General features: G+C 36.6%; 1 protein-coding gene and 1 non-coding gene across 8 annotated transcripts in view; both read left to right on the top strand.

Moving 5' to 3' along the window:
* The window catches only part of ZNF451 (zinc finger protein 451), a 103,501-nt gene extending 91,230 nt beyond the window's left edge, over nt 1–12,271 (top strand). For 6 of the 7 annotated variants that reach the window (XM_060162507.1, XM_060162509.1, XM_060162506.1 and 3 more), the window contains one exon: nt 9,967–12,271. In XM_060162507.1, the coding sequence (XP_060018490.1) occupies nt 9,967–10,013 (47 nt within the window). In that variant the 3' untranslated portion in view covers nt 10,014–12,271. The remainder of the gene's footprint in view (nt 1–9,966) is intronic. The other variant, XR_009542907.1, reaches the window with a different exon arrangement.
* Nucleotides 1,014–1,120, top strand: LOC132528338 (U6 spliceosomal RNA). The gene has a single exon (XR_009543209.1). It is a non-coding gene; the product is annotated as a U6 spliceosomal RNA (small nuclear RNA).
* Nucleotides 12,272–12,631: the final 360 nt, after the last annotated feature.

The raw sequence follows: 12,631 nt of genomic DNA, 5'->3' as shown, positions 1-12,631 counted from the left end.
TGTCAAAGGCTGCGGTTGTCCGTTTGTTTAGTTACTTTTCCAAACCATTTTTGCAATAACTGTATTCCTTGTCACATCTGGTCATTGAAATCTCTGTTCCTTTAAGCTTTTGTTCAATTAGTGTTTTAACAGAGATTTCCTTGAATACCAGGAGCTAAAACAAAACAAAACAAAACAAAAAACAACCTCTCTCTGGTTTTGCAGATTGGCTGTGTGCTAGGGCCTTTCAGCATTTAGCCAGGCTTGCACTGAACCTACAGATCAGCCAGTGGTGAAGGCTTGGTGTCTTCTGAGGTATTTTCTGAGCATGCATCGTGTCCTGGGTCCTAAATTCCCCAGTACACATAGGTGCTTTTGAATGCCCTGATTTCCCAAGGAAATTCTCTTCATGGCTTTTCCTCTCAGATATTAAGTGTTCTATTGTATGTCTCAACCATAATCTTTTACCCCAGGCTGTGGGCTTTTTATTTGTCTTACAGTGTTTCTGAGCAATGCAGCCTGCTTTTCTGCCCTGAGTGGGTTCTGAGCTTCGTAAAATAGAGATGAATGCCTTGTTTCAGTCCTTCAGGTAGCCCCCAGACAGATTAGAACAAACACAATAATTTGTGAGTTCTGCTCTGCTCTGTCTGGAACCAGGGACCAGGGTCCCACACTAGGAGTATGGGCTGCCATCTTCGAGGCTGCTGCGGAGGCACGGGGAGGTGGTGAGGAGAGGGCAAGTGAAAATACCATGAGGCTTTCCTACTGCTTTTATTTGCTTTTTTCTTGATTCAGTGTTTGCTTGGTTGCTGTGAATGTTTTCCAGACTTCTGACAAAGTCGTTTCTGACAGTTTCTGCTTGTGTTTCAGTATTTCTGTGTTTAGAGCTGCCTACTCTGCCATTTTGTTGTATATTCACTCTAAGACCAATTTTATTTCTTCTTTAAATGTTTAAATGTTTCAGAGAATTCACTGGTAAAACTATTTGGGTCTGGAGTTTTCTTTCTGGGGAGTCTTTTAATAATAAATTTACTGTGCTCACTTCGGCAGCACATATACTAAAATTGGAACAATACAGAGAAGATTACCATGGCCCCTGTGCAAGGGTAACATGCAAATTCGTGAAGCATTCCATATTTTTAAAACTCTTAGAGGAAGACATAGGCAGAACACTCTATGACATAAATCACAGCAAGATCTTTTTTGACCCAACTCCTAGAGTAATGGAAGTAAAATAAAAAATAAACAAATGAGACCTAATGAAACTTAACAGCTTTTGCACAGCAAAGGAAACCATAAACAAGACGAAAAGACAACCCTCAGAATGGGAGAAAATATTTGCAAACGAAGCAACCAACAAAGGATTAATCTCCAAAATATACAAGTAACTCATGAAGCTCAATATCAAAAAATCAAACATCCCAATCCAGAAATGGGCGGAAGACCTAAATAGACATTTCTTCAAAGAAGACATACAGATTGCCCACAAACACATGAAAAGATGCTCAGCACCACTAATCATTAGAGAAATGCTAATTAAAACCACAATGAGGGACTTCCCTGGTGGTGCAATGGTTAAGAATCTGCCTCCCAATGCAGGGGACATGGGTTTGAGCCCTGGTCTGGGAAGATCCCATATGCTGCAGAGCAACTAAGCCTGTGTGCCACAACTACTGAGCCTGCGCTCTAGAGCCTGCAAGCCACAACTACTGAAGCCCATGCGCCTAGAGCCCGTGCTCCACAAAAGAGAAGCCACCGTGATTAGAAGCCTGTGCACCGCTACGAAGAGTAACCCCCGCTCGCTGCAACTAGAGAAAGCCTGCATGCAGCAACAAAGACCCAATGCAGCCAAAATAAAATAAATAAATTTATTTTTTAAAAATGCAATGAGGTGTCACCTCACCCTGGTCAGAATGGCCATCTTCAAAAAATCTACAAACAACAAATGCTGGAGAAGGTGTGGAGAAAAGGGAACCCTCCTGCACTGTTGGTGGGAATGTGAATGGATACAGCCACTATGGAGAACAGTATGGAGCTTCCTTAAAAAACTAAAAGTAGAACTACCATATGACCCAGCAATCCCACTACTGGGCATATACCCTGAGAAAACCATAATTCAAAAAGATACATGTACCACAGTGTTCATTGCAGTACTATTTACAGTATCCAGGACATGGAAGCAACCTAAGTGTCCATTGACAGATGAATGGATAAAGAAGATGTGGCACATATACACAATGGACTATTACTCAGCGCTTAAAAGGAACAAAGTTGAGTTATTTGTAATGAGGTAGATGGACCTAGAGTCTGTCATACAGAGTGAAGTAAGTCAGGAAGAGAAAAACAAATGCCATATGCTAAGACACATATATGGAATCTAAAAAAACAGTACTGATGAACCTAGTGGCGGGGCAGAAATAAAGACACAGACATAAAGAATGGACTTGAGGACACAGGGTGGGAAGGGGAAGCTGGGACGAAGTGAGAGAGTAGCATTGACATATATACAGTACCAAATGTAAAATGGATGGCTAGTGGGAAGCTGCTGCATAGCACAGGGAGATCAGCTCGATGCTTTGTGACAACCTAGAGAGGTGGGATAGGGAGGGTGGGAGGGAGGCTCAAGAGGGAGGGGATATGGGGATATATGTATATGTATAGCTGATTCACTTTGTTGTACAGCAGAAACTAACAACATTGTAAAGCAATTATACTCCAAATAAAGATATTAAATAAATAAATAAATAATTTTTAAAATAATTACTTTCTTTAATATATTTATAGGTAGATTTTGTTTAATCTTGTGTTAGTGTTCGAGAATAGTGTTTTTCAAGAAATTTGTCCATTTTACCTAGATTGTCAAATGTACCAATGTAAAGTTGTTCATAATAATATTCCTTTATTACATATTTTTTTATTTCTGTAGGATCTCTGGTGATATCTTCTCATTTTTTCCTGATATTGGTAATTTTTGTTTTCTCTCTTTCTTGATCACTAACTAAAAGTTTATCAGTTTATTTAGTCTTTTCAAGGAATGAACTGTTTTTAGTTGGTAATTTCTCTCTTTTTGGTCTGCTTTCCATTTCACTGATTTCTGCTCTTTATTATTTCCTTTCTTCTACTTTGGGTTTAATTTTCTCATCTTTTATAGCTTTTTAATGTGACACTTAGATTGTTGACCTAAATTTTTTCTTGTTTTCTAATGTAAACATTTAAAGGTGTTTATTTCCCTCTAAGCCAGGGTGAACAAGCTTTTCCTGTAAAATACCAGATAGTAAACATTTTAGGCTTTGTGGTGTCTGTTACAATTACTCAGCTCTGCTATTATAGCATGAAAACAGCCCTAAACAATACATAAATGAGTGTGGATGTATCCAATAAAACTTTATTTACAAAAATTGCTGGTGGACTGGATTTGGCCCACAGACTGTAGTTTGTCAATTCTCTACTTATTGCCGTGTTCCACACCTTTTCATATTGTATTTTTGCTATCAGTTTAAAATATTTTCTGATTTTCCTTATATTTTCTCCTTTGATCTCTTGGCTCTTTAGAAGTATATTGTTTAATTTCCAAATATTTGAATGTCTTATTATTCATTCCTAATCTAATTTTGTTGTGGTAAGAGAGTATACCCTGTGAAATTTAAATCTTTTGAAATTTATTGAGACTTTTATGGCCCAACATGTGGGTTGTCTTGATGAACATTCCATACGCACTTGAAAAGAATGTATTTTCTGTGTTTACTAAGTAAAGTATTTTATACATGTCAATTAGGTCAAGGTGGTTGATAATATCAGATCTACTGTGATTTTTTTTAATCTAGTTGATCTCTCAGTTACTACAGTAGGAACAGTGAACTTCTTCATCAATGATTGTAGATTTATTTTTTCTCTTTAGTTCCCTCATTTTATATTTTTGTATTTTCAAGTTCTGTTTTTAGTTGCATATACATTTCTGATGTGTCTTCGTAATGAAATGACCTGTTTTTCATTATGATATTATGAAATGTTCTTAATCTCTGGTAATACCTTTTATCATGAAATCTTCTTTTCTGATATTAATATAGCTACTCAAGCTTTCTTATGCTTAATTTTTCACGGTATATATTTTTCCATCCTTTTACTTTCAATCTATTTATGTCTTTATTTTGAAACTACATCTCTTATAGACACCGTAAAGTTCAATCTTACTTTTTGATTTACTCTAACAGCCTCTACTTTTTAATAGTTGTTTAGTCCCTTAACATCTAATGTAATTTCTCACATGGTTGGATTCCTCTCTGCCATTTTATTTTCTTTTTGTTCCCTCTTTTACCTCTTAGTTCCCCCTTTCTTGCCTTCTTTTGGATTATTATAATATCTATATTTTACTCCATTATATTTATTTAATGTTTACTATTTTAATATACCTACTTGATGTTTTAGCTCTTTTCTTTAATTTTTATGGTTGCTCTAAAAAATATATATATATATTTGCTTTTGTTATAAATTCTACAAGAAAATGTTATTTTTTGCTTTAAACAGGGCTGTGAGTTTTAAAGAAAGAGAAGAAGAAATATATATTCTTTTATATTTACCCACATAGTCACCATTTCAAATGACCTTCATTCTTTCCAGTAGATTACAGTTTCCATCTGATGTCATTTTTCTTCAGCCTAAATAACTTCCTATTTTATACAATGCAGTTTTGCTAGTGTTGAATATTCTGTTTTCATCTATATAAAAATATCTTTATTTTCCCTTTAATTTTGAAGGATATTTTCTCTGGCTTTAGAATTCTGGTTGACCAGTATTTTTTCCCTTCAGCACTTTAAAGATGTTACTCCATTGTCTTATCGTGTGGCCTCCATTGTTTGTCATGACAAGTGACTATAATTTGTATTATTGTTCCCTAATATGTAAAGTATCATTTTTTTTTCTCTTGTTGCCCTTAGTATTTCCTCTTTGTCCTTGATTTTAGCAGTTTTTGATAATGCCCCTAGATGTGGTTGTCTTTGTAGCCTACTTGGAGTTTTCTTAGCTTCTTGTATCTGTAAGTTTATAGGTTCTCTCAATTATTTCTTCATAATTTTTTGCCCCACTCTCTGTCTCTCTTCTTTTCTTTTGGAACTCCAGTTATACATATGTTAGCTTAAATTTATCCACAGGTTTGTTCATTTTCTTCTAGTTTTTTTTCTCTCTGTTCTTCATATTTGATCATTTCTATTGTTCAGACTTCAAGTTTATTGTTCAACCTTATAACACCTCCAGTATTAAGCTGCCCTAGTAAATTTTCCATTTCAAATATTGTATTTCTCAGTTCTAGAATTTCCACTTAGTTTTTTTTTTTGTAACAGTTTTCAGTTCTCTGTTGAGATTTCCTATCCACTCAACCTTAAATCCTTGAAAGTATTTATAACTTTTCTAAAATCCCTTTTCTGCTAATTCCAATGGCTTGATTATCTTGGGGGTTAGTTTCTTTTGACTGCTCTTCCTCATGAACTGTGGATCACATTTCTTGTTTCTTTGCAAGTCAAGTGATTTTTTTTTTGAATAAGCTAATACATGGGAAAGCTCTCTCTCTTTTTTTTTTTTAATATTTATTTATTTAATTGGTCGTGTCAGGTCTTAGTTGCACAGGCGGGCTCCTTAGTTGCGGCATGCATTTGGGATCTAGTTCCCGGACCAGGGCTCAAACCTGGGCGCCCTGCATTGGGAACACGGAGTCTTAACCACTGCACCACCAGGGAAGTCCCACAAGTCAAGTGATTTTTGATGTATACTGGATGTTTGTGGATGTAAGTTATAGATTTTCTGAATTCTGTTAACTTTACCTGAGGAACATTAGTTGTTTTTTTCCCCTTGTGGGTAGTTAACGTTCTAGACTCAAACTCCAAACTCTGCCTCCTCCACAGTAGGCGACGCTACAATTGCCTGCTTCTTATAGCTTTCCAACTGTTGCTTTTCACGGAGAATCTTGGCTCCTCTCCCGGGTAAGCACACAGAAGTCAACCAAGTATTTGTAGGATCCTCTTCTGTTACTTTCTCACTTCTGCTGGGAGCTCTTCTTTCTCTCGTCCTACCCACCCTTCCCCCGTCCCCCCCCTCCCCCCGTCCCCCCCCCCCTCCTGCCGCCAACTCCACTTTCCAGCTTCTCTGTCAGACTCAGACTCTGTCTTTGACTCCTCAAGGCCACAAAGAGGTTGACTTTCTGGGTGAAGTTCTGCCATTTTGTTTCACAAGGATTGAGGCATGCTCTAAGGCAAAAAATAAACCAAAACAAAACCATAAAGCTGCAAATTTAACTCCATGAAATTCACTTCTTTCAGTGATCAACTTTTGTCCTGTTTGTACCTGATTTTTGTTGCTCTTCAGTGCCTTAAAATACTTTATAATTGTTATCTATGGAAGAGTTAATCCAATATAAGCTACTTCACTATTATTAGAAGTGGAACCATTTAGAAATTGGTTTTGTTTTTATCCAGTCTTTTAACTGGCAAGTTTAATCCATATAAGTTCATTGCAGATATTAATATTTTTGTATTTACTCTTGCTATTTCATTCTTAGCTTCCTCTTTTTGCTTCTTCAAATTGTTTTATAAGCTATGTATGGGTTGGCCCCAAAATTCGTGTTTCTGTTCTTTTTGTGGTCACCTTGGCATTTTACCACATTTTTTATATATAACTTAAAGACTAAAGTACAGGTACATGTTGTCTACCTCTATGCAATGTAAAAGGACTCTGGAACACTTCAACTCTGATCCTTTCCCCCAACTTATATGCTGGTATTCTCCAGAATTTTAGTTCTCTGTGTGTGTATATGTGTATGTAATGCACACAAAAATTGTACAAACATCTCACAAAGCAGGTGACCATCTTTCAGGTTAAGAAAAACAGAATATTGCCAGTGTATTGATTTCCTAGGGCTCCTCAACTAAGTACTACAAACTAGGTGGCTTAAAACAAAAGAAATTGTCTGACAGTTCTAAAGTTTAGACATCTAAGGTCAAGCTGTTGGTAGGGTCGTTGTCCCACACACAGCTTCTGGTTGTTAATGGCAGTTGTAGGCATTCCTTGGCTTTTAGATGCATCCATCCCTCTAATCTCTGCGTCCATCATCATGGAGCCATCTTCTACCTATGAGTCTATCTTCACATAGCATTTTCTTCCAATAAGGACACCAGTCGTATTGAATTAGGGCTCACCCTAGCGACCTCATCTTAACTTGTTTACACCCACAAAGACCCTATTTCCAAATTAGATCACATTCATAGGTACCAGGGGTAAGGACATACCTTTTTTGCCGGGGGGGGCACAATTCAACTCATAACAACTAGTACCCTAGAAGCATCCCCCTCATTTAATTTTAATTAATTAAAATACAAATAGCCACATATAGTTTAGTGGCCATCATATTGGACAGCACAGGCATAGTCTATATTCTTTTGGGTCTGGATGCCTTCAGTCAACATTGTTTTACAGATTCGCCTGATTGTTAGCATGTAGCTTTGGTTTGTTCATTTTCAATACCTCTATAATAATTTTACACATATATCACAACTCATGTATTATTTATAGACATTTGGTTGGCTGTTACAAGTAATTCCCACACTTCTGGGAATGTATACTGCGGCGGGGACTTGCTGACATTCAGCTTTAGTAGGTTATGCCAAGTTTTTGTCCAAAGTGGTTGTTCCAATTTCCTTCCAGTACTGAATGTGAGTTCCCGTTGATCTACTGATACATCTTCACTAATCATTGAATTATTGGTCTTTTTAATTTTAGCTAGTGATGGTCATTTCTTTGTGGTTTGAGTTTACATTTTTCTGATGAGTAATGTTTATTGACCATCCTCACATCTTTTGCCAGTGCCTTTCCAGATTTCTTGACAGTTTTCTTTTGGATGATCTTTTTTGTTTTTTTTAATTTATTTATTTATTTATTTATTTATTTATTTATTTATTTTTTGGCTGTGTTGTGTCTTCGTTGCTGTGTGCAGGCTTTCTCTAGTTGTGGCGAGCGGGGGCTAGTCTTTGTTGCAGTGCACAGGCTTCTCATTGCGGTGGCTTCTCTTGTTGCTGAGCACAGGCTCTAGAGCGCAGGCTCAGTAGTTGTGGCGCATGGGCTTAGTTATTCCGCGGCATGTGGAATCTTCCCGGATCAAGGCTCGAATTCGTGTCCCCTGCATTGGCAGGCGGATTCTTAACCACTACGCCACCAGGGAAGCCCTGCATGATCTTTTTATTGATTTTTCTGGGTTGAAAATCTTTTAGTTCTCTCTGGATACAAGCAAGATCTATGTATTGCAAATATTTTCTCTCACTCAATGTCTTGTCTTTTTACTCACTTAATGGTGCTTTTGGTGGAGAAAAGTAATGTTAATACATTCCAAAGTACGATTCTTTTTCATAATGTTTTTTGAATCCTATTTAATAAGGATTATTAATCCTATTTAATGACCTACACTAAGGTCATGAAGGTATTCCCATGTATTATCTTCTAGAAGCTTTGTTGTTTTGCCTTTCACAATTATATAGTTAAATATACAGTAAATCTGAAATGTGTTTTTGTATATTCCATAAGGTAGAGGTAAATTTTAAGGTTTTTTCCATATGGCCTACTAGTTGACCATTTGTTAAGAATATCATCTTTCCCCACCTTTCTGCATCACCACCTTTGTTATCAATCTAGTTTCCATATATGCATGAGTCTGTTTCTGAGTTGTCTATGCTGTTCCTTTGGTGTGTTCATCTGTTCTTACACTGGTACCACACTTTTTTTTTTTTTTTTTTTTTTTTTTTTGCGGTACGCGGGCCTCTCACTGTTGTGGCCTCTTCCGTTGCGGAGCACAGGCTCCGGACACGCAGGCTCAGCGGCCATGGCTCACAGGCCTAGCCGCTCCGCGGCATGTGGGATCTTCCCAGACCGGGGCACGAACCCGTGTCCCCTGCATCTGCCGGCGGACTCTCAACCACTGCGCCACCAGGGAAGCCCCCACACTCTTAATTACTGTAACTTTGTAATAAGTTTTCATAAAAATAAATCTTGTCACCCTTTTCTGCTTTGCTAAGAGCATCTTGGCTTTTCTGTGCATTTTTTCATCCCTTTGAATTCATCTTAGGGCAACTCACTGACCCAGAATCTAGCTTTAACTTAATGCAGTGTAGAGTAGCTTGTAGTGTTTTAAATTGCCAACTACATAACACTAGTGACCCAGCTCAGAGGAAGGTGCGGCTGTATCTTAGAAGAATTACCAGTGTCTGTGAACCAAGTAGGCTCTGGGAGACCGTGGACTGGACAGGATGAGATAAATCTGGTGTGAGAAGCTACTGAAGGCCAAGAAACGGACACCTAGTTCCACCCTCTTGGACCTTAGTAGCATCATTCTTGGGAAATGGAAAAAAAGACCTGTGAACACAAGAATGTCAGTCTTGTTCACTGTTGTATTCTGTGCCTGGTATACAGTGGGCATTCAGTAAATATTTGTTCAATGAGTGCATATGTGTATATGCTTCTCAGAGAACATTATATAGACATGAGTTTGACTCTTTGCTTAGATACTAGAAAGCTTAAAACTAAAATTTTAATAGCCTTTGAGATTTTGCCATTTCATGGTTTTGGCTTTCTATTTCTGCTTTAAGTCTTATATGCATTACCTCAAATCTTTTTGGAAATACATACTCATTTTCCACGTTGAGTCTGGTGATTACCTGTTAGTGATTCCAGAAGTTTGTTGAGTTTCTACGTCCCTAAATGGAAATTACTTACAAGTTTCTTAGCATAATTAAGCTCAGATATATTATAATTCAGTTTGAGATTATATCCAGATTCTCATATTTCAAAATAGTCATATTTTATGATGAAGAAACTGCCAAGTTACCCTCAGTTTCTCCAATTTGTATTTCCTTTCCTTCCTGAAAATACAGATGTAGTTGATGAGACCTACATAAAGCACATCTTTATTAGTTTTCTGCTCTAAATATCAAACTTCTATGTTTTTTAATGCAGATGTGGAATTAGAAGAAGCGATTAGAAGAAGTCTTGAGGAAATGTAATTAAAGATATTACCACACAGCATCAAGTGGCCTTGAAGAGACTCAGGATAATAAATTCTTGAGTTTGTTTTCTAAAGGAGATCAGAAATCTGCTAGTACAAATGTACTTGAAAACTTTTTTTTGCTTTCATATGTTCAAAATCTGATATTGCTTTGTATTTTTGTGCTATTTTGCAAAAATGTATAGAGGAATAGAATACATGGTAATGCAAATACAAATCATGAATTCTAATATAGGTATCATGTTTCCCAGTTAACTTTGAATTCATATATTTAGGTTACAAGAATTAAAAATTAGAAAAGCCCTTGACTATTGTTTATATGTTTCCCAAATAGAATTGGTTCTTTAATTTTATTTGTACAGTACAGATGATTCTAGTTTATTTTTTTAGGAGTGAAAATGAATATAAATAAAGCTGTCATAGCTCACTTTTTCTGTAAATTCTGCTCATGTGGCACTAATATATAATACCTTTGAGATCTTTGATTATTGGGAGAGAGTAATGGAAACTGATCATGGAAAGAGATGAAAAATTTTATCAGCAATGTTCTTTGTGGGTTTCACTCATATGTATATCCCTGCTTTAATTAGAGCTGCATATTGCTGGAATAAAAAAAAATTTTCTTTGAAAATAGTGAAAAGAAACTTTTGCCATTCCTTTTACCTGCTTAGACTTTTTTTTTTTTTTTTGCGGTACACGGGCCCCTCACTGTTGTGGCCTCTCCCGTTGCGGAGCACAGGCTCCGGAAGCGCAGGCTCAGCGGCCATGGCTCACGGGCCCAGCCACTCTGCGGCATGTGGGATCTTCCCGAACCGGGGCACAAACCCGTGTCCCCTGCATCGGCAGGTGGACTCTCAACCACTGCGCCACCAGGGAAACCCCTGCTTAGACTTTTATGTGACTTGTATTATCTACTGTTTAAAGGGAATGATGTAAAAAATATTTGCATAGAATTAGGCATATTTTTAATAATATTAATTCTTTTATATATATTTGTGTAAACATAGTATTCTTCAGAAAATAACGTTGAAAGTTCTACTCAGGAGTAATCTTCCTTAACCCTTTAAAATTTTTATTTCATATGGAGGTATCTTCATTTTAGTTATTAAAATGTTAGTTTCCTACTGTTGGTATTAAATATTTAATTTTTAAATGTTGAGGCCACATTGTGAATAATAAAAAACGTTACCTAATTAGGAGACTAAGAAGGGGTTTGTCGTACAGTCTTTGTGTATATGCTTCAAGTTATTTGACCCAGAAATGTCATCCCTAAAAATTTCAAGTAGTAATTACTTACCAAATGTAAAATTTTCTGTAAATATAAATTTTTCTTTAAGACAGAAAAAAAATATATCATGGCTAGAACTTTGATCTTTCTCTGTAACTAGATAGTTTAGTGTGAAATAGTATTACTGGGTTTTTTTATTATTATTATAAAGTCTTTTCAATCCACATTGGAAACCAATTTGTGTTTTTATTTCTTAAGCTGTCAGTTCTGTCCTACCTGCTTGCATTTTTTTTCAAGTACACATCATAGCTTGAGAATGTACTAGTCATTTTTGCAAAGTGACCACATTGTATTTTTAATTTGCTTGTTAGAGTAGTTAAGGCTTTGGGTGGTAGTCATGGAGCCGGACCTTAAAGACATCTGCAGGAGCTTGCTCAGTAGTGAGGAGCAGAAAGAGTGTTCCAGAAAGAAGAGTGGTCCAGTAGATGTAGGGGAGGTGCCACACACAGGTGGGATGCAGCCTGTGTTCTACTAGGACGCTTGTGTGGTGTCTATGGTCAAGAGTAACTGAGGCTTTTCATATGACAGGAAAGGGATAATTCATCATGATCCTTTAAATAAGGTAACTGCGTTGTTTAATGTTTTAATTAATAATTGTCACTGATTCTATTTCTACTTAATAAGCAATTAAAAATCACTTTTAAATTACTTCATAAGTTGAAGTTAAGTTAGACACAAGGAGGAGAGGTAGTCTGGATGTTACAGAAAGTTATGGGGAATATTATCAAGAATAAATGTTTCTAACATTGACAGTGATGCTTACCTGTTTGTTTTCATTTTTTATTTTATTGTGATTTTTTTCTTGTAAAAAGTTTTTATTGTGATTCCTTATTTTTATACCTGAATAACAACTTTTGTCAAAGCAATGATGGATAACATATGTTTATTTTAAAAAGGATTTGTAGATAATGTACTGATAGTATCTGGTTGGTGGTATCATTGATTGTCTTAAATAAAAATATCTCGGTTAAGAAGCTTTTTTTTTTTCTTTCTGGATGCTTGGTATCCTACCAGACCAGCCCTTTCTCCTACTCCTTGTCCCCCTGACGACCTGGCCCTCCACTCTGGCCTCTCCCAAGAACAAGGTACAGGGACTGCTCTGGACACCCTTGGGCAAGTGCAGCTGGGAGACTCAATCGGCTGGGCCTCAATTTAAAGACATTTTTTTCCATCATTTTTTTCTTTTAAATTTCTTTGAAACAATTCATTTATTCATTCACTCACGAAGTATTTATTGAGTACTTACTGTATGTCAGCGTGGCTGTTCTAAGCACTTGAGATACACCAGTGAGCGAAACAAAGCCTACACTCCTCTCTGGAGCACAGCT

Source organism: Lagenorhynchus albirostris, chromosome 10 (assembly GCF_949774975.1).
Source record: "Lagenorhynchus albirostris chromosome 10, mLagAlb1.1, whole genome shotgun sequence".
Classification (NCBI taxonomy): Eukaryota; Metazoa; Chordata; class Mammalia; order Artiodactyla; family Delphinidae; genus Lagenorhynchus; species Lagenorhynchus albirostris.
This window is presented reverse-complemented; position numbering and strand designations above follow the sequence as displayed.